General features: G+C 42.8%; 1 protein-coding gene across 4 annotated transcripts in view; it reads right to left on the bottom strand.

Moving 5' to 3' along the window:
* Nucleotides 1-25,002, bottom strand: part of FANCA (FA complementation group A) — a 34,170-nt gene that overhangs the window by 5,040 nt on the left and 4,128 nt on the right. For all 4 annotated transcript variants that reach the window (XM_068693846.1, XM_068693849.1, XM_068693845.1 and 1 more), the window contains exons 6-37: nucleotides 24,775-24,848; nucleotides 23,613-23,725; nucleotides 23,020-23,102; nucleotides 22,548-22,581; nucleotides 20,091-20,157; nucleotides 19,409-19,521; nucleotides 18,360-18,436; nucleotides 17,771-17,912; nucleotides 17,076-17,209; nucleotides 15,957-16,067; nucleotides 15,443-15,538; nucleotides 15,287-15,346; nucleotides 14,134-14,222; nucleotides 13,653-13,713; nucleotides 13,513-13,562; nucleotides 12,357-12,433; nucleotides 10,414-10,518; nucleotides 9,703-9,845; nucleotides 9,154-9,224; nucleotides 7,554-7,653; nucleotides 6,577-6,776; nucleotides 6,043-6,139; nucleotides 5,615-5,791; nucleotides 4,466-4,539; nucleotides 3,857-3,985; nucleotides 3,300-3,366; nucleotides 2,895-3,061; nucleotides 2,215-2,320; nucleotides 2,036-2,095; nucleotides 1,537-1,641; nucleotides 1,197-1,309; nucleotides 202-343 (exon numbers count right to left, since the gene is read on the bottom strand). In XM_068693846.1, the coding sequence (XP_068549947.1) occupies nucleotides 202-343; nucleotides 1,197-1,309; nucleotides 1,537-1,641; nucleotides 2,036-2,095; nucleotides 2,215-2,320; nucleotides 2,895-3,061; nucleotides 3,300-3,366; nucleotides 3,857-3,985; nucleotides 4,466-4,539; nucleotides 5,615-5,791; nucleotides 6,043-6,139; nucleotides 6,577-6,776; nucleotides 7,554-7,653; nucleotides 9,154-9,224; nucleotides 9,703-9,845; nucleotides 10,414-10,518; nucleotides 12,357-12,433; nucleotides 13,513-13,562; nucleotides 13,653-13,713; nucleotides 14,134-14,222; nucleotides 15,287-15,346; nucleotides 15,443-15,538; nucleotides 15,957-16,067; nucleotides 17,076-17,209; nucleotides 17,771-17,912; nucleotides 18,360-18,436; nucleotides 19,409-19,521; nucleotides 20,091-20,157; nucleotides 22,548-22,581; nucleotides 23,020-23,102; nucleotides 23,613-23,725; nucleotides 24,775-24,848 (3,237 nt within the window). The remainder of the gene's footprint in view (nucleotides 1-201; nucleotides 344-1,196; nucleotides 1,310-1,536; nucleotides 1,642-2,035; nucleotides 2,096-2,214; nucleotides 2,321-2,894; nucleotides 3,062-3,299; nucleotides 3,367-3,856; nucleotides 3,986-4,465; nucleotides 4,540-5,614; nucleotides 5,792-6,042; nucleotides 6,140-6,576; nucleotides 6,777-7,553; nucleotides 7,654-9,153; nucleotides 9,225-9,702; nucleotides 9,846-10,413; nucleotides 10,519-12,356; nucleotides 12,434-13,512; nucleotides 13,563-13,652; nucleotides 13,714-14,133; nucleotides 14,223-15,286; nucleotides 15,347-15,442; nucleotides 15,539-15,956; nucleotides 16,068-17,075; nucleotides 17,210-17,770; nucleotides 17,913-18,359; nucleotides 18,437-19,408; nucleotides 19,522-20,090; nucleotides 20,158-22,547; nucleotides 22,582-23,019; nucleotides 23,103-23,612; nucleotides 23,726-24,774; nucleotides 24,849-25,002) is intronic.

Genomic DNA, 25,002 nt, shown 5'->3' with positions numbered 1-25,002 from the left:
ACAATACGTGAGTTAAATTTTAAATCTGAAAAAAACTGCTTCTAGGATAAATATTTAGTATCCGGTAATCTACAGCTACATTCTATCAACTAGCCACCAGCAAGATTTCACCACAAGGCTTACAATTTCTCAGTTTAAGATATTCTACTTCTAGTTTCAAGTGTAGAGAACACCAGACATCTAAAATGTGCCCAGTCTTGCCTGCTCTGTGTCAGTCCCCAGCCTCTTCAGTACGTTTCTCTCTCTTCCACGTGGTGACTGCTGTTGAACGGTGCAGTGGAGGAAGGCAGCAGAAATCCAAGGAGGGCCAGAGAGAGGAAAAACCCCTCCTGAAGAAAGGAAGCTAAGAAACAAAACCAGCATGAATGACAGAGTTTTAGATAAAGAATCACAGCTGTAAATGAGGAGATGTAAGGGCTTCGGCAAAGGGCATAAATTTGTGACTGGGATAAAAAAAAAAAAAAGTAATTTTTCTCCCCAGGCTTTTCCCCATTGTTGAATGCTACTTGGAGAATTTGCAGAAATAAAGAGAAGCCTAGCAACAGACAGCAGCCTTCCCAAATCTCTTTTATCACAGGCTGGGCAGGTAGGTAGCTGCATGCACTACTACAGAATCATGTGGTTGCTGCCTGCAATCATCTGCAAGGAGATTCTTACACTGAATTCCCAACTTTTAGTGAAAAGCTGCAGGACACTGCACAGACAGCAGATTTACCACATGGGAGATGACACAGAGGGTACGATACAGCAGAGAAGCAGTCAGTAGTTTCAGGACAACCAGAGATTGACCAAATCCAGGGTGTGAAACCAAATCCAGGGTGTGAAGGGTGCGGCAGCTTCAGGGAATGACTCAACATTGTGCTAAAGGCTATTGCCAGTGTTTGTCTAACAGGGACTCTGCCTTCCAATCTCCTCTAAGAAGATTCTCTTCTCTTTATGGTGAAACACTGACCCACATTACACAGAAGGCCAGACTAAGTGATTACAATGACCCATTCTGAGTTTCAACTCTACAAAGGAATCTGTACATAGCTGTCCTACAAGCCTCAGACCGCACTAGCATTTCGCACTGCCTGCTAAACCCCAGCCTGTCTGAGAGAACAGACTTCCTGCGTGCTGATCCATCACAGCCAGGCTACCTCACTCAGAGCAGGTTCTCCTGCCTGCAGCTCCACATTCAGGTGCCTCATACACACCTCGTAGCCCAGGACTGGCATTCCCTCAGTCTTTCCAACTCTTCTGCGAGCGGAGCCCCGAAGAGTCTCTTCCACTGAGAGCAAAGTACTGGCTCCAACCGTGGCCACCAGAGCTAGGGAGAAAGCCAGAAACCAGCAGCATTAGTGGTGGCATACTTAGTGGCTGTTTGCAGTAAGGAGTGCAAACTATCTCTGCCAGCTACTGAGAAAGAGTTGTTTTTTTTTCCCACCTTAATAGAAAAGCCCAGGATGCACATACACACATAACTAACATGAGAAGTTTCACATCCTGACAATGCAAACTGAGCTGTGTATGACAAAAAAAACCATGAACAGATACCACTGCAGAGAGAAGCACAATGGGACATTTGGTTTGACACGTTGTTAGAACATCATTGACCGCTTCTGCTGCTTCTTCACAGTCCAAGCTGGCATTCAGCAGGCCCTGGAAGAGGATATAATACAAGATGACTGCACACCTATGTCTTTGCTGCTCTGAAGTACCTCCCAAACCCAAATGTAAACTAATCAAAATTAACTGTAGGGGTCAGCATGGCCCAGCAAAAGAAACGTGTTCAACAGCTTCTCTTCCCACCCCCCCCCCACGCACTTTACATTGTATTAAAATTAGTCTCGACCATTACTTCCTCCTATTAATTCTTTCCACTTCCCTGGACTACTGCTCATCTTTTTGTAATTTATACCAACGATTCTCAAAACAGCTGTGAAGGGAGCACATCTCACTGCTAAGAACAGCGTACATAGCCAGGTATCCTCAAAAGGAACATCTGCTCTGGCTAGCAGGAACAACAGAGCAGAACAACGAAAGCAGGAGTTACCCTGAAGAAGTGGGAGGTGATGTCGTAGGGAAGCGCGTACCCTCTGGAACAGACGTTCTTCTGTGGCAAGATGAGGAGAGAAAAAGTTTGAATGCCTCAGCTTCTGCCATAAACCCATGTTTGAAGATCTTTAGCTAGAGCATTTGCCAACAAGAAGTTGTTTGGCTAGCCACACATACCAGCTCAGAGTTTACAAAATGAAAAAAATCTTCACAGTCCAATGTTGTTTTCTTTCCTTTCCGACAAGTCATGATCAGAGCGGATCCAGGGAGCCCTACCAGAATCCTTAGGCAGGAGAGAAAAACAAAATCACAGTTGCCATCAAGAAGAGAATCTGACTCCACACTCAGACTTTGATATTCAGGAGAGTTTGTGAGTATGTCAGACATGACAGAGCTCAAACATGTCGACAGGAACTGTACCAGGAATTTTTCCTGTTGTCCAGAAAGAAACCTGCATTTCAATGAGACAGGTTGACTACTCTCAAAGATATTATCAATGGATCAAAAGTGGAAACGCACTCCTAAGTTACAGCAGCAAGTAATTTAATGATGGTTAATGCAAGTGATGGCATTAACAGTGCTGCTGGCTGTAAACAGAGTCCAGGAAGATGTGTGGTCTTTGAAATCCAGTCTACTGACATGGGCAACATTTAGCCCACGATGGCACACAAACCCATTTAAACTATGTGGGTGCTATGGAATAAACACCGCTTGCACAGCTGCTGCCAGCACTCGGTGTCATTTTCACTTGCAGTGGGATCTGAGGGGAGGCTACCTGACTGCACAAGCACACAATGTGATTCCTCTGAACAGCAGATCTAGTCAGGGTATTCCCAGCAGTTCACATCAGCATTTACCTTCTGTGCAACAGCAGCTCCTGCTGCCTCCACAACTGCTCACCCAAAGCAGAGTCGTGCTTTCTGTCTTTCAATCTTTCCTGAAGGATCTTAAACAGGAAGTGGCTCTTGGCATCCAAACAGCCAGAAAACGACTTTCGCCTGCAGCCCAGCTCAAGTACCAGCTCCTAAACAAGGTGGGGCAGGAAAAAAACAGTGTTTATCAGGGCTACATGTTAGTTTGCACTCAAACACCTATGATTCTCCAAAGCAATTCAAAGAGCTCAATATCTGTCTGTTTCCACACCGCTGCCCACATCTGAGAACAGAGTATCAGCCTTACTTACACTGACGTTCTAGGAAAAATCTTTGCCTGAACAAATTCAAGGATTGAACACACAGATATGCATTCAAATCTGTAATCACCTGCAACTTGCAAAGAATATCAGGATTGACTGACATCTTCAACTGGCCATAGCTACCCAGGTCCAACCTGAAATAGAGAGACATACCAGGTGACTATCCCTTTTAGGCCAGAAAGGGAACATAATTCAAAGAAAAAAAAAAAAAAGCAACAAATGGCTTCACATGAGCATACACATCTACTATCAACATTTCTTAAATAAACTGTAGATGTAACCCTCCTTTAGCCCTGCACCTCCTCATTTTCCAGCTTCAGCCACTTCCTCAATGGCATTGATGTTTGTCTGGCCAAACAAATTTGAATACAAATTTGACGTAAAGCCAGACAAAGTAGGAACCATCTGTGACTTCAGCCCTTAACCTCTGTCCCCCAAAGCAAGAAGCAAAGACCGGTGAATCATGCAGAGAAACCTCCCAGCTTTCACATGCAGCCAGACCTGCGAGAAGGGAATCACTTCCACTCAGGAAAACATAAGCCCATGTAAGGCAAATTCACCTAGTTTGCATGGTCATTATCAGAACTATTGCTTCTGCAGGCATGCAAGTCATGAAGGGAATACCTCTGTGAGAAATCCAGAATGGTGTTGATAATAATGCCACACGCCTTTTCCAGGTCTCCATCACAGCCACCAGAAGCAGAAGGTGCTGGAAGATACCACTGATAGATAGCCCAGTAATGGAAATCCTGTCTGCAGTATTGAAAGAGAAGATAGGGAACCGTTAAATTGCTGTGATAGATTTCCTTTACCTTACTATAAAAGGAAGTTCAGGCACCAAGTCACGTGGAGTGACAGACACAAGCAGGCACATAAGTGTCAATATAGGTAAAGCCATCCACCAGACACCACATGTCCAGATGTCAGCTCTCTTGCTTCTGGAAACAGGGAGGTTTTATGAAAAGTCACGTGGAAGGACTGCATATGCAGGCCAGAGGTCATCTTGGTGAACTTCCTCGAGGTAAAACACACAGCTCACTCCAGTATTGCATGAACTTTGCAATTCATTGCTTTAGCCTGTAGTGGACAACAGGCCTGTGTGTCCCACAGCAGCTTTCTTATTTACCTTTGCTGTTAACCTCCTAGTCTTCAAGGCTTTTTTCCTAATCCGAGTGGGAAAGGCTCTTGAACTAGTCCCACTAGAATCTGGGATTAAAATGTCTCTGCACTTACCTTTCTGAAGCAGAAAGAATATCCTCTTCAGGGTGCACTTCTAGTTCCAAGAGCAGCCATTCTCTGAAAGATAACTGGGAGGGAAAAAAAAAAAAAAAACACAAAAAACACAATTTAGGTAAGAGAGCAGATCAGCAAGGTAAATAACTTGTTCAGAAGAGCTGCCTTCTTTCCAAAATAAAATAAAACCTACCCTCACCCACATCCAGACACAACCCAGTGCAGATTGAGATATTAAACCAGAGGCATCAAGCCAAGGAAGTTACAGTACCATTTCCCTTGCAAGAAATCTAGACTAAAAATCTACAGGAACCTAGAAATTTACTGAAAGCAAGTGTATAGAGCATCTCGTTCACAAACACACCCCTTTGGCATTCCCCAAAATGCCCATGTTCTTAAAGTGTAGATACTAGAATGAACACGGGTTACCAGAAACACTCTAAAATGAATAAAGCAGCACAGGCAGGCTGGTGTAAATATCAGAGAAAGGTTAGAGTGCAAAGGTATTTTAGACTCATACTTTAAACTAGCAAAGCACATGTAATCATTCTAATAATATGGCAAACTCCTCTGCACAAAGACACACTAGTTTTTATATGAACTGGGTTAAAAAAAAGCAATCCTGTCAAATCAGATATATTGCGAGGATGGTATAAAGAGAATATCTGATATGCTAACCTGCTTCATAGCAAGGCAGAGCCAAACAATCCAAGATACGCAAGGAGAACACTGACATTTAGACAAAGCATCAAAAAAGCTAGAAAGTATTTTCAGTGCCTTGAGTCATCATCGCTTTGTAGTCTGCACGCAGTGGGAAGCTGAGGTGAGGGACAGGCTTTTTCTCTACAGTTCCTGATAATTTTCTTGTTGATGTACTGTATCGTGCCAAGGTTCCAAGTTTTGCCATAAACAGGACATAGAATCTTCACCCCAGGCTATCTATTTCTGCCTTTTCATCATCAATATCAAAATCTACAGATAACACTGAGTGCATGATGTAGCACACATCACCTCTTCCCACTGTCACGTCAACTTTTCAGGTATCAGATTTTTTACACAAAGCTTGTACCAGCAAAAAGGAAATTGTAAAGGGCAGATCTGAAAAATGAGAATCCCAGCATGAACTTAAGGCATGGGAAATATTCTTACCTGGAATGCTTTTTCCTTCAGGAGCTCTTGAAACCGTTCTTGCTTCCATAAACAGAGGCTGGCTCTTCTGTAGTTTAGAGAGGGACACGACAGGGAACTCCAGCTTAGGTCAGCTTTACCTTCCTCACACGTGATTCCCCGAGCTTCCAAGCTTAACCGTGGTACAATGTACTGCAACTGAAACAAAGGCAGAAAAAATCTGCACTTTTCCACAAAAAATAAAAATAAATAAATAAAAAATTGCAACCTCTGTTTGTGTGAAGCTGCCAAACAAGCAAATACACCAAATGGTAAGGTAGTAGGGTGCCAAGAGACATTTTTATGTAGCTTTCTTTGTACAAGTTATAGTTCCACGAGGGTCTGCAACGGGAAGTTGAACTGAGACTGATTTTTCTCAAGAACAATAGCAAAACATTTATTCCTTTTACCTTTTTAACAAGGCTAGGAGGAACCAAGGCACATAAATCATCACGAGAAAAGGATGGAAACTTGCACATCAAATAAGATACGGCTGCAGTGCAAAACCTGATCAAGAAAGAGAGAGAATTCAGTTTTCTGGCTGGTTCAGTCATCTCTTTTCCCATTCACAAAAGTTCAAAGTCAAAGCAAAGACTAAGTTTTAAAAATAGTTTTAACCAACACATTCAAAACCCGTTCGCTTTTGGGGTCATTTCTATTTCTTTGCTCCCAAAACCAAGTATATTAATGGCATGAATCACCAGCGAATAAAACAGAACTTTCAAGAGCACCCAGTCAGTCCTTTCTCCTGCAAGCAACAGTCATCGGGATGCTATTTCATGCGGGTTTGCCATCAGTCTGTTTCTCTGTGTAGCGCCTCTATGCTGCACCTACATGCCCTGGAAATCCTCCACGAGAACACGGGAGCTTCCCCAGCGCCCCTCCTGTGCCAAACCTAAGCCATTGCCCAGGGAAGCAAGCACGTGGGGGATGTACGACCTCACCTCGTGCAGAAGGAGAACGACTCTTTCGTCCTGCACACCAGCAAGCAGCTCCAGTACTCAGAAATGGAAAGGACTTTTTCAGCAACAGGCTGAGAAATCCCCAAATCAGCTTCCACTTCAGGAATTAAAGATCTGCATTCACTTAAATGGATCACAAAAGCAGCTAGTCCTAAAATATGAGCATCATTCAGGGAAGGACCCTGCAAGACAGACAAAGGAATTGGAGAAATAGATGAATTTCACTTGTAACAAAACAGCCAATTGCAGAAAAATCTCAGAATTAATCAAGTAGCAGAACACTACATCTGCCCATTGAGTAATTCAGTGCAGTGATACCAATTCAGCAGACAAGAGGCACTAGTTAAATTAAGCATGTTCTTCCTTCCTTTTGTCAAGCTGCAGCTAAATTTGTACATTTCTGTAACAGAGTAACCTGGAGCAACTAGCTCTAATTTCAGCCCAGCAGAATTTGAATCCCTCAAGACTTTTTAGCTTCCATGACAGCTAATCTGGTCTATCAGACTTTTAATTTTTCACCTTCAGTATCACTGAGTAAAGGAAAATAAAATCAACAGTTATTTAAAAGAAAGCCATACACTGCTGCAACTCAGACTTGGAGGTCTTACTTTTATTTTTAAAAGGGGTTGCTAGTGAAATATTTGATATGGAAGTTTGGGAATTAAGCATCCCACTATTTTTCTTTTGGATCCATTCTTAGCCTGGTTTATTTCAGCTTGTCTTAAAATACATCCCAAAGAATTAACCTACTACAGCAGCACTTCTGCAGGAAAACATTTAGCTCATGTTCCTAAGATCAAGTCCAGACTATTCTGAAATGAGAAATGTTGGAAGCCTGAAAACTAGTGATGTCCCTCCACAATGCAGTCAAGACAGGTACATGCCTCACAGCTCAGGAAATGCAGCCACGCTAGCCTTTAGCACTCTACAACCATAAGATTCTTGCTTGGAAAACTAACCTGATGATAAATAAGCTGACAGAGCCTGCCCAGAAGGGCAGGTATGAGCCTCCTGTGTCCACATATCATCTTCACAAACAAGGAGAGACATGGGCCCTGCCTGTAGAAAGGTAAAAACCACACGCTCATTTTACTGTTTTTCTTTTATCACCAATATAGTAAGAGGTTTTTTTCCTTCCCTTTTTTTATTTATTAATGGTTAGAGACAATGAGCCTGAGCCATACTTGTCGAAAAATACAAGATAATTATAATTCCATTTATAGGCTCAAAGAAAGTATCACTTTTAGAGCATCTGAACTGAGGACCTCTATAAAGGCACAAACTCCACCAGTGCCCTGCATCAAATAACTGACTATATAGTCAAAGAAGAGTTCTGAAATGACATCAAGGAGAGGAGGAAACTGCGCCTGGGGCAAAGACAGCTTTTTCAGACAGAGAGCACAATGTGAGCAGAGGCAGAGCAATAAACGGGAACGTAAAACAAAGCAAGTGTAGAAAAGAAGCAATATGACAAGGTCCCTGTTAAAAAACAGAGGAAGGGAAGGGCTTTCTTATGGAGCATTCCCACTTAGCTGACAGAACACAAAGCGTCTTCAGAGGATACTGGATGGGGGGTTGGGTTTAGAAATAACTTCCTGGAATGCTCTCGTTCATCATTTTGCCTTTTCATGTGGGTTCTCAAAGCAGATTCACCCACACTCCTGTGTCACCAGGGCAAACCAGCAGAGAAGAGAGGTAAAGATGCAGTGGTTGCCGAAGCGTGCTGCACTCCAGAGAAGCAGCCACCCAGCCCAGCACCGTCAGCAGCTGGGATCACAGGCAGTTTGTCCGTACACTGGTGTTTTCCAACAAAGCAATTTCCACTGACATGTTAACATTGACCGACTTCTGTCACATCATGGAGATGACAGCATTAATAGAGTCCTTCCAAAGAAGGCTCTCAGTGAAAACTGCTGCTTTTCCCTCCTTTTATAGCTCATTTAGGCCAGAATCAAACTGAGCCACTTGCAGGGGGAAGGGGAGAAGGAAGGTGGAGAGAAGGTGCATCAGGCTGCTCTTCCTGTGCCCACAGCATTACGTCTCACTCATTTTGTATTACATACGGCATCAGGGATAAAGAGTGAGGTGCCTGGATCTGCAAAATCACTGAATGTGCCAAAAAGACACCCCCATGAACCCTGTCAGAACACAAGCATTTTCCTTCTGATCTTTAGTGTCAGCCAGCAAGTAATTACCAGACAAAAGGAACAAAAGTTTGCTTCATTCCCCATCCCTCACCACTGAGCTCAAAGCACCAACCTAAGCACGTAGTATTTGCATCAAGTTTTTAATGCACTGTCACAGAGAACAAAGCAGAGCCAAGTGCCACCTTTTTTCTGAAGAAATCAGTACAAAAAAGGAGAAGTAGGTTTTATTTACACTTACACATCAAAGCGCATTAGTTCTTAGATTACAGAAACTCGGAATAAAGCAGCCTGCTACTCCCAGTCTGGCACAGTAAGTATGAACAACCAGAAGTCCCTCTGGCCCCTAGACAAATGTTGGAATTACAGTGTATTAGCTAGTTTTCATTTCCTTGCTCTTTTACTTCCATCTTACCTGTCAGGAGGGTTGAAGTAGGAAGCAGCAATTAGGTTTTGGCAGAAAGATGTCAGCAGAAGATCAACAACCTGGAATAAGAGACACTACTATTTCCTCCTTGTTGGGCTGGATACCTAGGTCTAGCTTTGTGCTCTGTACACTTTATGTTTTCCAACGTTAAAACAAAGGAGACAAATCTGGAAATGACATTTCACCACCATAAATTTTACAGATCCACTGGCGCTAATAAGAGATAGAAAGTTAAGCCTGTAACAGCCCAGGAATAATCTCAACATACAACGAATATCTAGGCAAATCTGGTGAGGAAAGCCTAGCTCATCACAGGATTGCTCTACTAGATCCTATCTCTAGATCTCTCCAGACATCCAACAACTTCAAGGAGGTTAAAACACAGCTAAAGTCTGTGCAGGGCACTACAAAGCAGACAAAGGGAGAAGTGTATTTCCTGGTAGCCACAAATAAAGCAACCTGTCTCACGTACAATCCAGCTGCCTTTTTACCTACCCAGCCCTACCTATTTCTCATCCCAAGACAGATGGCACTCACACTCTGATGGCAGGGTTCCAGCTTGGGGTCAAAAACATTAACTTGGATTCGAGAATTCAAAGCAGCAGTGTCGTTCTCATCACCGCTGTGACCCAAGACACTTGAGAGTCTGTCAGAAATCAAGGCAATCTGTGCTGGCACATCTGCAACGAAGCAACAGGAGAAGCTGAGAGTCAGGACAGAAGGCATGAAAGATCTACAACTCCATGTAACAGGAAGAAGAACAAGTGAAATACATACTCTAATTGATCAGAACCCAAATTATGCAATAAAAACCTTTAATGAGCAAAAAACGTTAGTGATCATCATCCTCATTTTAGAAGACAACATTATTTTTTCCTCGCAGTACTATTATGAACACATATCAAGAACCATTTCTCACACCAAAAAGGAAAAGCCTTTGAAAGGCAGGGGTTCAGGCCACCAGGCAAGTCCCAGGAATGAAGCTGCCAATCTTGGCAAAGATGCGTGTGGTAGCAATCATCACAAAGCTGCAGACCTGAAGTTCCCAACTTAAGCACAGGAGTTATGTTAGACATGAAAAGAAAATGTCTTCATAGCTGGAAGGATACAGATCTGAGAGGGCTGCAGTCTTCAGGTACCAGAGGCAAGTCACTACTGCCATTGCTTGGGCTACCATTAGCCACATTTTATTAATGTAGCTTTTGTAGCAGCCAGTTATGGGTAATTATAACTTGCCTTCCTCCATACCTTCATGTTTAGCCTGGTCCACAATCAGCACCCTTAGTTCAGCCAGTTCTGCCTTCAGCTGCTCAATAGGCTCTTTGGAATGGCTGGTCTCCACTTCTGATTCATCTAGACATATAAAAAGAGCAATGCAACACGTTATTCTTACCTCTGTGCATTACATCAGTTTATAAAATGTATTCAACAGCCTTTGCACACACTTGCTGCAAAAGCAGTATTTATATGCTTCTCTATAAACTGTCACAGACCCCCAAAGCATCAACCCTTCATATGTGCAGCTTTGTTTTTACATTCCAAATGTGTTACTTGAGTAATCATTTATCAGTTTATGCCTCGTTTCAGAACAGAATTCAGTTTTTAGAGACAAATACAAAAAAAAGTCTCCTTTCTGAGTTTCTTTCTTATTTGCTTCAGCTCTCTGCCCCACACGGAAACATTTGTTGTCTTCCAAAGACTGGAAGCAGAATCTGAAAATACCAAAACACTGCAATGCAAATATACCATGTCATCAGCTTCTCCTCAAGCCCGACACCATCTTCAGATGTTACATCTTGCTTTATTTTGTTTGAAAGAAATGAAAGGAAATTCCTTTTACCACTAGAAAAGGAGTGCCACCAACAAGAAGCTGCCACAGCACAGCCCCAAAAACCACCCAGTGCAGTTGGTTAGACAGGAACTGCGTCTCGTCCATGGGCCAGAAATAGCTCAACCATGAACAAGAGAAGTAAATGACAAGGTTAAAATTTATAATTGTTATAAACGCATTGTAAAGCAACAATGAACGCTGAGTCACTCTTATGTGAGAGAATGAGCACTAACGAACAGGGCAGGTTTAGAGCTGACCAGAACTCAATCCTGCCCTAAATCCTGTGCCAAAGCCCCAGGGATGGATCAGGACACAGGGGACAGCAGGGGACATGGAAGAGGCTGGTCAGGATGCAGGGGACACGATCAGGCTGTGCCACTAGAGGTCACTGGCAATTCAGAGACTCCTGCAGAGCTCTGGCCGCCCAGCAGGATGCCGCTGATCCCATGCAGGGATTCTTCACTTCTGCCGGTTGCCAGGACAACCTCTGCAGCCGGGCTGCTGCAGTCCACGCTTCGGTCACAGCTCTTCCCAGCCACAGCATCCTCAGAAAGCTTCAAACGTCCAGAGTGCCCTGACTAGGAGCCCATTGCAGACGCACCCCTGTAGGGGTGTATTTACTGCCACCGTGCTGCGGGAACAGCCCCTGTTCACCAGCCTGACCTTTCATTTTGTACAAACCTGCGCTGAGGACGTTGCCCATTTTAAGCTGCAAGGGTTTGATTAAACCCACTTGCTGAAAGAGATAGGATTGTTCATTAAATACCTATTCCACACACGTTGTGCTGCTAATGGGACTGCGGGGGTGGAATCTGAAAATGGTGGGGGCCCTCCCACCCACAGACATGTAAACTACGAACCAGAATCCCTTTGTTGCTGGCTTCCTTCCTAGCCCCTCCTGTCTCCCCAGCTCTCAGCCACGCACAGTCATCTGTTCTTAAAAAGGCACGAGGGTGAGTTCAGACAGCTCCAGTGCCATTACACGAGGGATGGACACAGCAGGTTCACACCCCAGGCTAGCTGGGGCTGACGGGCACTCACTGCAAACGCTGATTCATGCCGATGTACTGGAGCTAGATTTAAATCAGCTAGCTCAGGCCTCATCTGCAGCCTCAGCACTGCACAGCTCCACACGGACTGCAGAAATCCCACTCAGGCAGGAAAGGCGGAGAAAATAATTACAGCAGTAACTATTTAATACCTCAAGAAGACATAAAGAACATACACATACATATACATATCATTTCCATACAGATTAAAGACCTAATCAGCTGTAACTTTCTGAGTTTTTCAATTTATGAGAGCATCAATGGAAACATTAACATTTCTTCAAACTCATCTGGAAGTAAAATTGTTTTACCTTGTAACATTTTCTCTTTCATAGCACAACAGGCCTGTATATACGTCGAGTACAAGTTTGAGGGTATTTTATCAGCTCTATAATAAAAAAAGACTTTTAGTATACCAAATCAGCATATTCAAACTTCATCTTCATTACATCTAAGTATAAAGAACAGCTATGCTATGAAAAGTAATTACAGAGGCTCCAAAGCATACAGAGCATCTGAATTATTTTTTTTATAATAAATAAAAAGGGCCAGAAATTTATATCCAAGGCTTTCATAGCAAGCATCATAGAAGTGTAACACACACTACACATGGTATACACATGCATTAATATCTGTTTCATATGTAAGATATCTAAGTCACATGACTTAGATTCCTATATGATCGTGAGTATTTACACACCTAAAATGCTAATGCGAAAGAGATCGAAGTTTGACCTCCAACACTTACTGGTAAGGAAGAATAATGTAGCAGCTTCTCTTAAAACTTTTAATTTTTTTTTGTTTGTTTTTTAAGATTTTTTTTTTGTCAGACTGGAATTACAGGGCAGGATTGAATGTCTCATTCATAAAAGGCAGCGTTGAGCATTTTTTCTGCAGGTTACAGAGGAATTACTGGATGTAAACTAAAGCTGTTTCTGCAAGGCAGAAAAGCACTTTTAAACATGCATACAGGACAAGCCTGAGTTCTGAGATGGGCTGCAAGCTCCTGAAATGTTACCCTATTGTCCCTTAAGAACAGCTCAAGAAGCATTATCACACGTTTAATTTCCATCTTCCCCTTCTCCCATATCCTCACCCATACTGGGGGGAGCTTTATACAGTGGGGCTCATCTTCCTGTTGGAATTTTGCATTCACCAGCATCCTCCAAAGTTTGCATGAAAATTTATCTGGCCTGCAGTCAGAGGGCTACACGGGACTCCTTCTAGATAATAGTTTTACCCATGGATATTGGACTAATTACAGAACTGAAGACATTCACCCATACAGATAAGCTACTGCATCCACAACCTGCAAGCCACAAACGAGTCTGGCCACGAAGCCCTGCCAAAAGGGTTAGCCAACAGGCAGCATTCCGTAAACAAGGTGTCAAAGCTTCCGGTAATCTAATGGAAAGCCAAACGTTATGAAGACAAAGTCCACAAAACAACACTGAGGAGCCTCCATACCTTTTTAAAGAATCTATAAAAGCCATGCACACATCCGGGGCTTTAGGGAGCTGCAAGAGAAAAACAGGCAGGTTAGGTGTAAATCACCTCTCTACAAACACACTTCTAGGTGGAAGGGTCAAAAAAAAAAAAGTACTAACCACACGTGGCCTGAGCAAAGCGGGAAGGAACCAGGAAATGTAATATGGTCGCCTGAAAATACTGAGAAACAAAATAAAAGATAGCAAAATATTAACAACGCCAGAGCTGTAACGTGCCATTGCATTACCTCAAAAATTAATCTGGTTCCTGCAAATAAAAAAATATTCAAGGTGCCATGAATAACCACAAACAAATCAAGTTCAGATTAGCTAATAATTATTCGTTTATTTATTTAATTATAGTATTATAGCAATTGTGGACTTCTCTTGCAGGTGTGCATACCCTATTTATACTCTGCAGAAATAGCCTCAGTTTAGATGACTACGGAGGAAGCGAGTAACATGGGAAGAATTTCCTAAATCCTCCTTTGCCGACTTCCTCAAGTTTTCTTGTTTTATTATTTTGATTTGGACTTGGCTTTTTTTTTCCCCCCATTATTATTAAAGTTAAAAGCAAGAAGAATTGAGAAGCACACAGTACCTGGCTTCTATCACAGATGTTGGGATCTTCCTTGTATTTTCAAATATCTGAAGGGCTTTTTCAACGTCACGAAGCGCCTGCCCCTGGGGCTGGCTCATAAGCAACAATGGGAAAATACACAGAAAAATATTGTGAGAAATCAAGGATGACAGCAATCTTCCCTGCTTGTTCATTCAGGGTTAGTAATAGCTGTCTGTGCTGTGAAGCAACTGAACAAATGCAATTGAATAACGAGAACTACCTGATAAGCAGAGTAAAACTGCAGGATAGAGAAACCCAGACCCAAAGCATCAGCCTGTCTTGGGAAGGTTGTTACATGTAACAGCTCCTCTGGGTCAGCCCAAAGGTCCGTGTAGTTCTGTACCCGACTCCTACACTGACTGCAGCAGATATTCCTGTTTAACATCATCGTTTATTCAGTAAGCCCTCATGGGGACAATATCTTTTCTGTTCTGAATTTGTTTTATTGTTATTCTGTATTACTTCATACACTTGGAATTAAGGCCCATAATCTTCACATCCAGCCCGCGCTACCAGAACTACACTCCAGGCAGCAGGAATGCTGCCACAGGTTTCTCGTGTTTGAGCCGTGAGACATCTTAAGACTGCAACAACCTGTGCCAACTTCTTACCTACCAAACAGACCAGTCAGTCTATCAGCAGAGAGAATGCAGAGCCAATTCCTGCAAACCTGTCTTCTGCCTCTCCCCATCTCAACAACGTCATTTCCCCACACCATACAACACCATTTAGATAGCCTTTTGTCCCTTAAATCCCCACCAACGGAATCATCCATTATTTTCTACATCCCACAGCGCAGGATGGGCTAGAGGGAGCTGGCACTTTACTGGCTTCTAACAGCACGTTGCTACCTGGGTGACTAACATAGGTGCTGCTTGGCCAGTAGCTGGCTGGCTAATCATTGAGCTCCTCTGCAGCCTGTCTCCAGAAATACTCAGTAGGATCTGTTTGTCCTCTGTGAAGGTCCTCTGGGGAAAGTTTCCATATTTATGACCTCTTGTACAACTTCAGGACAGGAATTAGATCTGGCAGCACGCTCAAGCTTGGTAGGAATAGCAGACAGGGCTAAGCTAAGCCTCCACAGGAAAAAGAGCAAAATTGATGAGAGAACTGTTGGATGCATGACCAGTACCTGCACGGCTTCATCCGTGGAAGACAAGTCTTCATAGAGCCCCATATCTTCTATAGCAACCTGTGTGGTGATACATAAAGATGGACATTGTCACAACATGGTTAAATTTGACAGATCCAGAAAGATGTCTTTTCTAAAGGGACAATTTTTACTAACCTTGAGGTCAGCCAGCCTGGTTTTAGCCAGAGTGATATACTCTAAGAGAATAGATCGATGTTTTGATGGCACAAAAGGCGGGTACATTATATGGACCTGAAATGTAAAATTCAGAACATGATTTGCCATTTTTACAGGAGATGACTATAAAATTCTGGTTTACTTTTACACTCAATTACCTCCAATACTCCCCCAAGAAGACATTATTGCTTGTTTTAAGAAAAGCCAGTTTCATGGCAACTGACATGCTAATTTTCCCCAACAACAACAAACAGACTAAATCACTGAAGTGCTTCAACGTAACTCCACGGAAGGAATTCTCCTTCTTGTCAAGGAAATAAAAGAATATTGTTCTTGTTTATTTCAGGGAGAAAATGTTTTGAGCACTATATCAGAAGTAATGCAATTACTGTAACAACATTAATAATATGCTCAAAGGCACATGGCAAAAATGTGTTTATTTCAGAACAGTTCTGGAGCAGTCTAAAAACTGCCTTTACCAGCAGTTTCCCACCTTCAAGTACGGGGCTACTTCAAAGGGCACTAGCTCTGACAAGAACTCAAAGAGAAAGACCAGAGCTTTCTTACTGCTCCCGTGTTGACCACCAGCACTCCCAAAGGAAGCCTGAAATAGAAAATTTAACAGTTCAGCCTTTCAGCGTGGAGAGAATCAGCATCCCAGCACTGCACAAAAGTCAGCACGCAAACCCCAGGCATCTCTTGCAGACATCTGCTTTGCGTCAAGAGTATCTTCCTGGAGAAAAGTCTCCAGAGAAAGTTTTTAGAAGTCTCCACACAAGTTTCTTTGAGTTTCTTTTTCCAGTTTCCAGACAGCCTGCCATGTCACATGCAAAATTCCTTCTGATGCGCTACCATGGGAATCGTCAGGGGAGTTAAACAAGGCAAAAAAAAAAAAAAAAAAAAAAGAACCAAAGGATTGAGGTTGATCGAGGCAACACATTTCTAAAAGTTTATCTGGGCACTCTAAGAAAAATAAGCCAGTCAGACACTATACAAAATAGAACTAGTTTACCTTTGATACATCCTAAACACTTTATCAGCAAAGGCTGAGCTTAGATTTGCAAACTCATACGAAGGAATTTAGAGGTTTAAGTTATGCGGAGATTTGCATACCTTAAATACCTACATGTTTACAACTAAAAGCTAATTAGCAATTATCTATAAGGTCAAACACATCAATTACAGCTGCACGCAAACATCCAGGAAACAGGAATGCTTCATGTGCAATAACCCACAACTTACGCAATCACAACACTGCTGGTTATCAAGATACTGAGAGACATCCAAGAATATGATTAGAATAGGAATTACGTGTCTGCGTTCCTGACAAATAACTAGAGGAGGCAAGATGGACTTGGAAGATGAAAGAAGGGAAGACCAGAGAAAGCCAAATAAATATATTCTTTGCAGACACAAAGGCTGTAATAAATATTATTCCTAATATCAATATAATCACTTATTCCTTTGTGTTGTTTTCCTTGTTTTGTTGTTAGATCCCTGGTTATCTTGTCTGAAACTAGTTGTTTTTTTCTGTGCAGCAAAACCTTCTTTAAGTGCAGGTTTCTCACATACTTAAAACAAAGATTACCACTCAGGCCTCCTTTAGTCTTACCTTAAACCATTCAGAGTACGGCATGAACACAGCAGGGCCCTCGAGGGCAGCCTGACGAGCTATCAGGAATGCAGTGATCATATTTTCCATATCATAGTTTTCAAAAGCCTTTATCAGGAGATGGCTCAGTAGATCTAGAAACATAAAACAGTAACCTCAAACTTTGCTCTTGACAATTGTGCTACAACTTTATAGTAAATGAAGACAAATATCTGATAACACCTCTGTCCCAAAGGGACATGCACTGCAGCTTAGAGAACCTTTGGGCCTCAGCTATACTTTTCATGTGCTTTCAGTGGTCAAATACTTTAGGATTTCCACTTGCAAGAATCAGAGGGAGTCCAACAATGACACAATCAATAAGAAACCTATCAAACAAGGTCTGCTAGCTGAGGTGAGATAGAAGAACAAAGCTTCAGTAATCACTACTCCAAATAATCATAAAGGTAATTATCAAGTAATCATTCTTAGCTGTACACTAAATTATAGAAGTGTCAGACACAAGGCCTGGCATTCACATCGCAGCTGACATAGAATACTTGAATGCAGAGGGTGAGCTCCTGCTCTTTCCCCTACAGAAATCTCTGAAGAGCAGTTAGGAACTTGCTACTGCACCATTCAGGATGTTTTCTCTGTTCAGTATCTGAGAAGCAACAAGCACATGTTATCCTGCAGGCTTGCCAATACCTACGTACCTTTGAACAACTGCTCAGCCTCAGCCTGACAGACCACCAGCACGGAAACACAGGACAGGACATGCTGCCAATTCACTTCGTGTGTTTCCAGGACCTGCTGTAGCTGGCAGATCGACTCCTTTGCACTGAATGCCACAAACAGCTGGAAGAGAGTGACAGCAGTTCACTTTAGCTATGGCATGCAGCCACCTGTAAGGGTGAAATGCACTGCCAAGATTAACACACAGATGCCTTTTGCGTAACTTTTGAAAAAGCTATCTCGTGTGCACCTTATGCATCAGCTTGCCAGACTTTATTCTGGCTTGGAATCAGCACTGGCTAAAATAACAGGAACACTTCAACTCTTTCAGAAGCAACGTCATATTCTGTAACAGTGAAAATTCACATCTTCAGATGTCTTTGTTCTCATTAGGAGCTCTGCACAAACAAACGTCCCCTTAGTGCTTCAGGCTTTGTCCTGCCTGCAGCTCCTGGCAGCTAGTTCAGATTCTGCGACTGTAATGCCTTATATTTAAGTAATTCCATTTCAGATATTTCAGCGAGTACAAACCCATCATAATCATGTGCTCTTTGTAAAACCAAGACCTACTTTGCGATACAAGGCAGTGAGCAGCGAACAAGTCCTTGTAAAGCTCCACTCTCTCTGCATACGGATGGCATCAGACACTGCACCCAGAAAAATAAAATAACAGTTACCACTTCAGCAATAGATTTTAAAATAGACCTAAAACAAAGACCTTCACCACACAAGATTTCCCTTTAGCTTTCACAGCCACACACATTAAAAACTGCCTGCTGAAATCCTTTCTCTCCTATTCATCTCTGGAACACAGGCTGTGTGAACACGACTGTGCCATTTCCCTACAGCACTGTCATCTCAAAGCTGTTCTCGAGATCACACATGCATTGGCCAATATAATGCAGAGAAAAACAGCAAGGAATCATCTTTTCCCTCAATGATCTCTTTCAGCTGGAAGCCAGCAACAGTGACATTGCTCTCCCACACTACAGGTGAGCAGCTTTAGCTCATAGCTCAGTGTGATAATATTTCACCAGAGATTTTGCAGCCCAAATGTATTTCTTCCTAAAAACATCAAGCTTCACACAATTAACAATCATGGATTGGAAGCCTTCTTGCATTTATGTCTGATCTACCAAAACAAAATGAACATCAGACACCCAACCAGCAGAGAAAGGCTATGTTTGGCACTTAAAGAGAAACATATAGGGCCACATAATTTTAGCCCCAAGCTTTCACTACAATACCAGCTCTCCCACCCAGCTCCTCCTTTGGCTAAAACTACTCCCAGAGGCCACAGTTCTCCCGTGTCTACTCCATAAAGGCTGCTAGCAGATGTTATCCAAGTACCTGCTCATGAACCACTGGCTAAAGCTCTATCTCAAGGCCCTGATTTTCCACCTAAGGGCTTCTCTTGAACTACAGCCCTCTAAAACCCAGATGAACTTCCCATCTTTTCTGGCAACATGCAGGTAGGGAAAGAAGCAGGGAGTCAGGCAGTTGCACTGTGCTTGGTTTGCAGGCTGGATTCCCTTCAGTGAGGTGTGACTGGGACGGAGCTCCAAACCCACCACAATAACAAACCCTCGAGGCACTTACTGCTCCCCGTGTACTCCTACCTTTCAACAAGGGGTTGTAAGTAAGAACCTCAGTCAGGGTGTGTTTAAAAAACTGCTGCAAGGAATCCGGATGAACTGCACTTCTATAAATTGACACATTGAACACATTCAGCCTATAAACGACAAGGAAATATTCAGAAACAATGCGCAGGAAATATGATCAACCAGGCACTGATTAGGGTGAATGACTCATTTTTCTACACTTACCCTCATGAAAATGCCTGAGATATATAACTTTTTATATGTATTTTTAAAAATCTGTCAGTTACTCAACATTATTAAGCTACCAGATTTACAAACTTGAGTCAAACGTATGCCCCTGCACAGGTCAGGAGTGAAGGCTGACAAGTACAAAGCAGTCAGACAAAACGGGTCTGAAAATGGAAATTTGAGGAGTTGAAGGCACCTTCCAGGCGCTCCTGCTAAGAAGCAGAGTGAGCAAACTTGAGAGAGGAAACTCATCACATGCTAAAGTGCTCCAAGATTGGTTGTGAGACTGCCAGAATGCCCTTTCCTATCTCACACTTTTTACTTGCAATTTCACTTGTGAATATTTTATTAGAGAGAACACAAAACACGAATAGGGCTGGAGGGAGGGAATAAACATTCACCCAATTTCAGGAACAGAAATTGGTTAAAGAAAACTTCTCCTGACATTATTCAGAGCAACTGTGTTTCTTACCAGAACCGCATAGCTTGCAACGTGAAGACATCCTCCTGCTTCTCTTTACCAACAGCATCAAGCACCCCTGGCACCCCAAAGTAAAGACAAAGGTGCAATGAGACAAATGGAAGGAGCTGTGACCCCAAACAGCTAAGAAGGTGACCCCATTAGGAAGTGTGCCATTCAGCAGCATTAAATTCTTACAAAAACTACTCAGAAGTAACACAGAGACTCAGAAACTATTAACATCAACCTTGAACCACTTTAAAAGCATTCCCAAAAATGTGCTAATAATTAAGCCATCAAAAAACGCACATAAAGTAATGTTTAATTTCCAAATCTAATCCTAACTGTGCAGTGCATCTAAGAGTGCAAACACTGCAAGGCTGCACTAGAGAAAAGTCTGGAGATGGATTTGCACAGGCAAGCTTTGTGTTAACCTCCGGAAGCAATGGTCTTCACCTTCAATGAAGAGAGCACGCTGCTGTGGAAGGCACTTATTTGTGACAGCAGAAGGACTTCAGGTTATTTTGGCTTAGCAGCACTCCTTCAAAAGCAAGGCCTGCCCCAAAATGCCTGGTAGAGGTCAGGGATTGGCAGCTTGCACAACACATGGTCCTGACCAGCCTACTCAAAGCCCACATACTGAGAGATCCTCGGCTTTACAGGCTGCAGCAGCAGCGGTTTTGATTCTTGTTCCATCCTACCTTCAAAAGTCTCCTCTTTAACCACAAAAAAGTTTGGTTTTCATTAGGATTTAATCATTAGGACCATCTCAGTGATGCACTCTGAAAAGGAAACTACCAAACTGAGGCAGCAAATCAGGCGTCCCTGACAGTTCTGTTGTAAGGCAGCCCACAGCGTATGGGAGGAGCGTTCTCCTCCCCTGCTGAGGAATACTTTGAGGTTAAGCAGGGGAGAACAGAGAAAAGGAGATAAACTCTACTTATCCCCAGGCACGGGAGTTCAATTTAGCACAATCATTACTATGAAGCACAGCACTCCCAGCCTGTCCTCCTCCCATGAACATCTCCATTAATTGTGAATTATTTGATATAAAGCACCCTAATGTTCTTCAAAGCAGCTGACAAGCTAAGTGAAACCCCTCAAAGGTGACCCAAAAGCACACACTCACAAAAACACTTAATTCTGAACTTCCAATATAGTTTTGATCAGACTGTAAGGCAGCCAGGGGCAGTACAGGCTGCGTGAACGTGAAGGTCAGATGAAGAGCAGGTTAGCACTGACTCCAGCCTGACTGCCAGCCACCTGCTTCGCTTCCCCCAGAATCCCTCCAGTCCTGTGTTTATGAGGGTTATTTTTCAAGTGCCAACACCATTAAAGGGTCACCTGAGATGGGAGTCATACATACTAAATAATAAAGCACTTCTCTTACAGCTTTCCCTTTTTAGCACTGCTCAGTGAGGTCTGTAAGGCAGCTCTGTCTCCAGACAACGCTTTCTGCCAGACGTGGGGAAGGGATCAGGCTGGCGATACCCACACGGAGAGATGCAGAAGGGCAGGGGGGGACAGATCTCATGCTGTGTCCTGGTTTTCAGTCATTTTACAACAGGCAAAAAGCGCTGATTTCTGCAACAGCACTGAGCATGCTGCTGAAACACGCCAGCAAGGAAAGAGGTAAAGCGCTGTCACTAAGGAGACAGAGAAGTAAGAACACCCACGCAGCCAGATTAGATGAATACAATGGCCTAGAGCACGTGAGGAGGTGTAAGTGAATGCTTCCTCTGCAGACAAAACAGCACAGCACAACCAGCAGCTTACTGCGAAGATCGTCTGTGACACAAGGCAAAAAAAAAAAACCTTCTCGTGTGTTCAGTCTTTCTGCAACAGGATTTATAATGCACATCAGGCACTACTACACTTGAGCTCTAAGCAGCAGCATAACTGCCCAGGCCTAAACAGGCACGCTGTGCATGGAACAGTTGAACACTGTTTTTTTAAAGACTAAGCATGCACATTAGAAGTCTTCGCTCCACATCAAAAAAATAAAAATAAAAATAAAAAAATCAGGTTTCACAAACCATTAGTCTGCAAACCCAAACAGCCAGTCAGCAAAATAGCTTGCTTGCACTTAACTTGGTAAATTCAAAATTGAATTTAATAAGCAGAAAAAAAATTATCCTAGTTTAACCTCTGTGCTACAACACATTGGATTGTTTCCAACCAAGCTTGTTAAAAATCAGCTCAGATATCTTTACCTGATGCTGCAGCTGGGAGGATCAAAAATGAACTAGCACAAAAAGCAAGAAATTACTGTTGGTGTTAGAAGACACTCGCTTTACAAGAGCGAAGGAAAAAACGGAAGCACAAAGAGTCAGTGACATAAATACAACACAGGCAAAGCATCCCAGAGAGGACTGCTCCAAGTCCTTCAGAGATTCAGTAACGAGCAAGGAACTAAAGCCTAGCAAACAGCAGTGACTGCACAAAGTTACAAATCACAAGAACACTTACATGTCAACATTCTTTGTAAAACAGCACGACAGATCTGTTCAAAAATGACAAATTAAGAATTTTGTGTTTAAAACAGCTACAATTATATGCAGGAAAAGTGAACTGAGTCAAATAACAAGGTTTTGTCTCTCCTAAATTAAAGCTTAACTTTTACCTCAGGCTCTAATGCAGAACAGATACAACAAGCAGACAGGCAAGCATTTTCCATGCTTCATATACAAACGGAAAAAAAGGGCAATCGAGGTGAACCCAAGGAAGCTGAAAAGCCTCTGACAAGTCACCTAGGAGAAAGTCTCTTTACAAAGGTCTCTGGTTTCACCATTTCTTCCTTAGACACTCCAGTAAATGGACCATTGCCTTTTCTTTGTTGCTCTAAGCTCAGATTTAAATAAATCACTCATAAATGCAGATACATATAAAATGCAAGTACTTTTTTTAAACAGTTATCTTTAAAGTTTCATTTTGTCCTTACATTGGGGACCTTCTTGAATTCACACGTCCTTCCCAGTTCTGACGTTTGCTGAAAGCCATTCTGAAGAAACGTGATCGCAAAGTCTGCAAGTCAAGAAGGAATGAGTGTTTCAGCATCCCCTTATGATAAAAACCTCTTGCTCTTCTGCCTTCCCGTCTCAGTCCCCCAGGGGGACTGGTGGCTGAAAGACATCACCCGCTGAACAACACAGTCAGCAAGACTGCCAACACTCTGGTTTTTTCTTGGACTAAAATTGCTCTCAGGCAAAAAGGACCGAGAACAATCAATGACAAGCAGCACAGAAATGTCAAGGATTGTAAAGACCACGCTGTTTACAGGTGTCACACACTTTTACCATCTCAGAGCTCAGGTGAATTGTACCTGAGCCACTGCACTGGCCCAAAGGCCAGGCTACAGCTCTCCAAGCAATCTTTTTCAGGAAAGAATTGGTAAATTCACCAAATATACTTCCCTCATTGAAAGAAGGTAAGAAAATGCAAAGCACAGTCCACATTCTCACACCCCAAGCTTCTGGCCCGTGCTGCAGGCCAGCAGTGGGACCCTGCTTTGCAGTGCCCGACTCAGTGCCTTGCCTGAGAGAATGCACCCAGCGAGCTCTGCGTCCTGCGAGGGCTCCTCCGCCTGCTCACACAGAGCACAAAGGCTGCTGCACAGCCACTCCACCACAGCAGGGGCGTCAGGGTTGCTGAGAACAAACAAAAGCACGTTCAGTTCAACCCCCTCTACACTTCGCGATGTTTGGTTTTTGCCCCACCATCCCCTTGGACTTAGGCAAGAGACATCTGCACTACATGAGGCAGTTCATTTCTTTTCATTGTAAAAGTCAACAAGAACTTTATTTGCTTCATAGTAAGATAAGAAAAAATATATGTGAAATTGTGTTTTCAAGTATTCAAGTATTAATCATATCTTACATTAAGGTACTTCAATTTTAAAACTTCTTTTACAAGATTCTAGTTCTGATTTCTAAGATATTTGGGTAAAAATGCTTTCCAAAAAATATAAAAATCAAGCTCTATCTCTTTGGTTTCCTTAAAGCACAGGAAGCACTGCAGGCTTTTTTCCTGTCTCATTAACAGACAAGTAAATTGGCATCAAGGGCTGTATCAAAGATTGTTGTAATATTCCTTTGACACCATGAGAAAACATCCTGAGGTTCTGAAAGAGTAAGCTCTGTATTGGGAAAAATAAATAAATTCTTAGAACAACTATTCCCCGGAGATTAACTCTGCCTCACTTCATTGCAACACTGGCATTGAGATGACAGAAGCACACAGTTTATGTGCAGCAAGACCTCTCACCAAGAGCAGCACTAATTTTCACTGGCTACACCTGAGTTTCCAAAGCAGCTCTCACAGCATGGCCAGATGATCCTAAAGAGCTGGGTTACCGTGTCCTTCCCCACACTGTGTGGTACCTGCCTGCTGTGCCAGTGAAACAGTGAAATAAACATCAGGCAGCACGGGCTGCAGTGGTGCTTCTCGCCCAACTGTTTGCTCCGCACCCCAACTGCCTGGGCAGCCATCAGACAAGCAGCCACCGTGGCCTGAACTGTGCTAATTAACCCAGAGTAACCTCTCAAACCCCGGGTAACTTCTTAAATCCTGCTAATCTGATCACCTGCAAGCATCTGACTATATTCATAGTCCAGAATACTCATGTCTAATCCCCGATTAGATTTCAATAGGCTTTAAGAGATTAAATATATCTGCAAACCCATAAACCTCTGCTCACCTCTCCAGCAGCTCTCCCAGTCCAATGATGTTGCCTCTGTGCAGGTGCCACACAGCTTCCAGCACTGGAAGGTCCTAGCACAAATGGCACAATTAGGCACATTTCACACTTAACAACAACATTTTGATAAAATAACCTATATAGAAAAAAGGAAACTAAACTTCGTTCATTCAGAGTTATCAATTCTGTGTTCCATTCATAAATTCACCCACCTTTGTCCCCCTGGAA

Source organism: Anas acuta, chromosome 10, assembly GCF_963932015.1.
Source record: "Anas acuta chromosome 10, bAnaAcu1.1, whole genome shotgun sequence".
Classification (NCBI taxonomy): domain Eukaryota; kingdom Metazoa; phylum Chordata; class Aves; order Anseriformes; family Anatidae; genus Anas; species Anas acuta.
The sequence above is the reverse complement of the archived record's forward strand: the minus strand, read 5'-3'. Positions and strand labels throughout refer to the sequence as shown.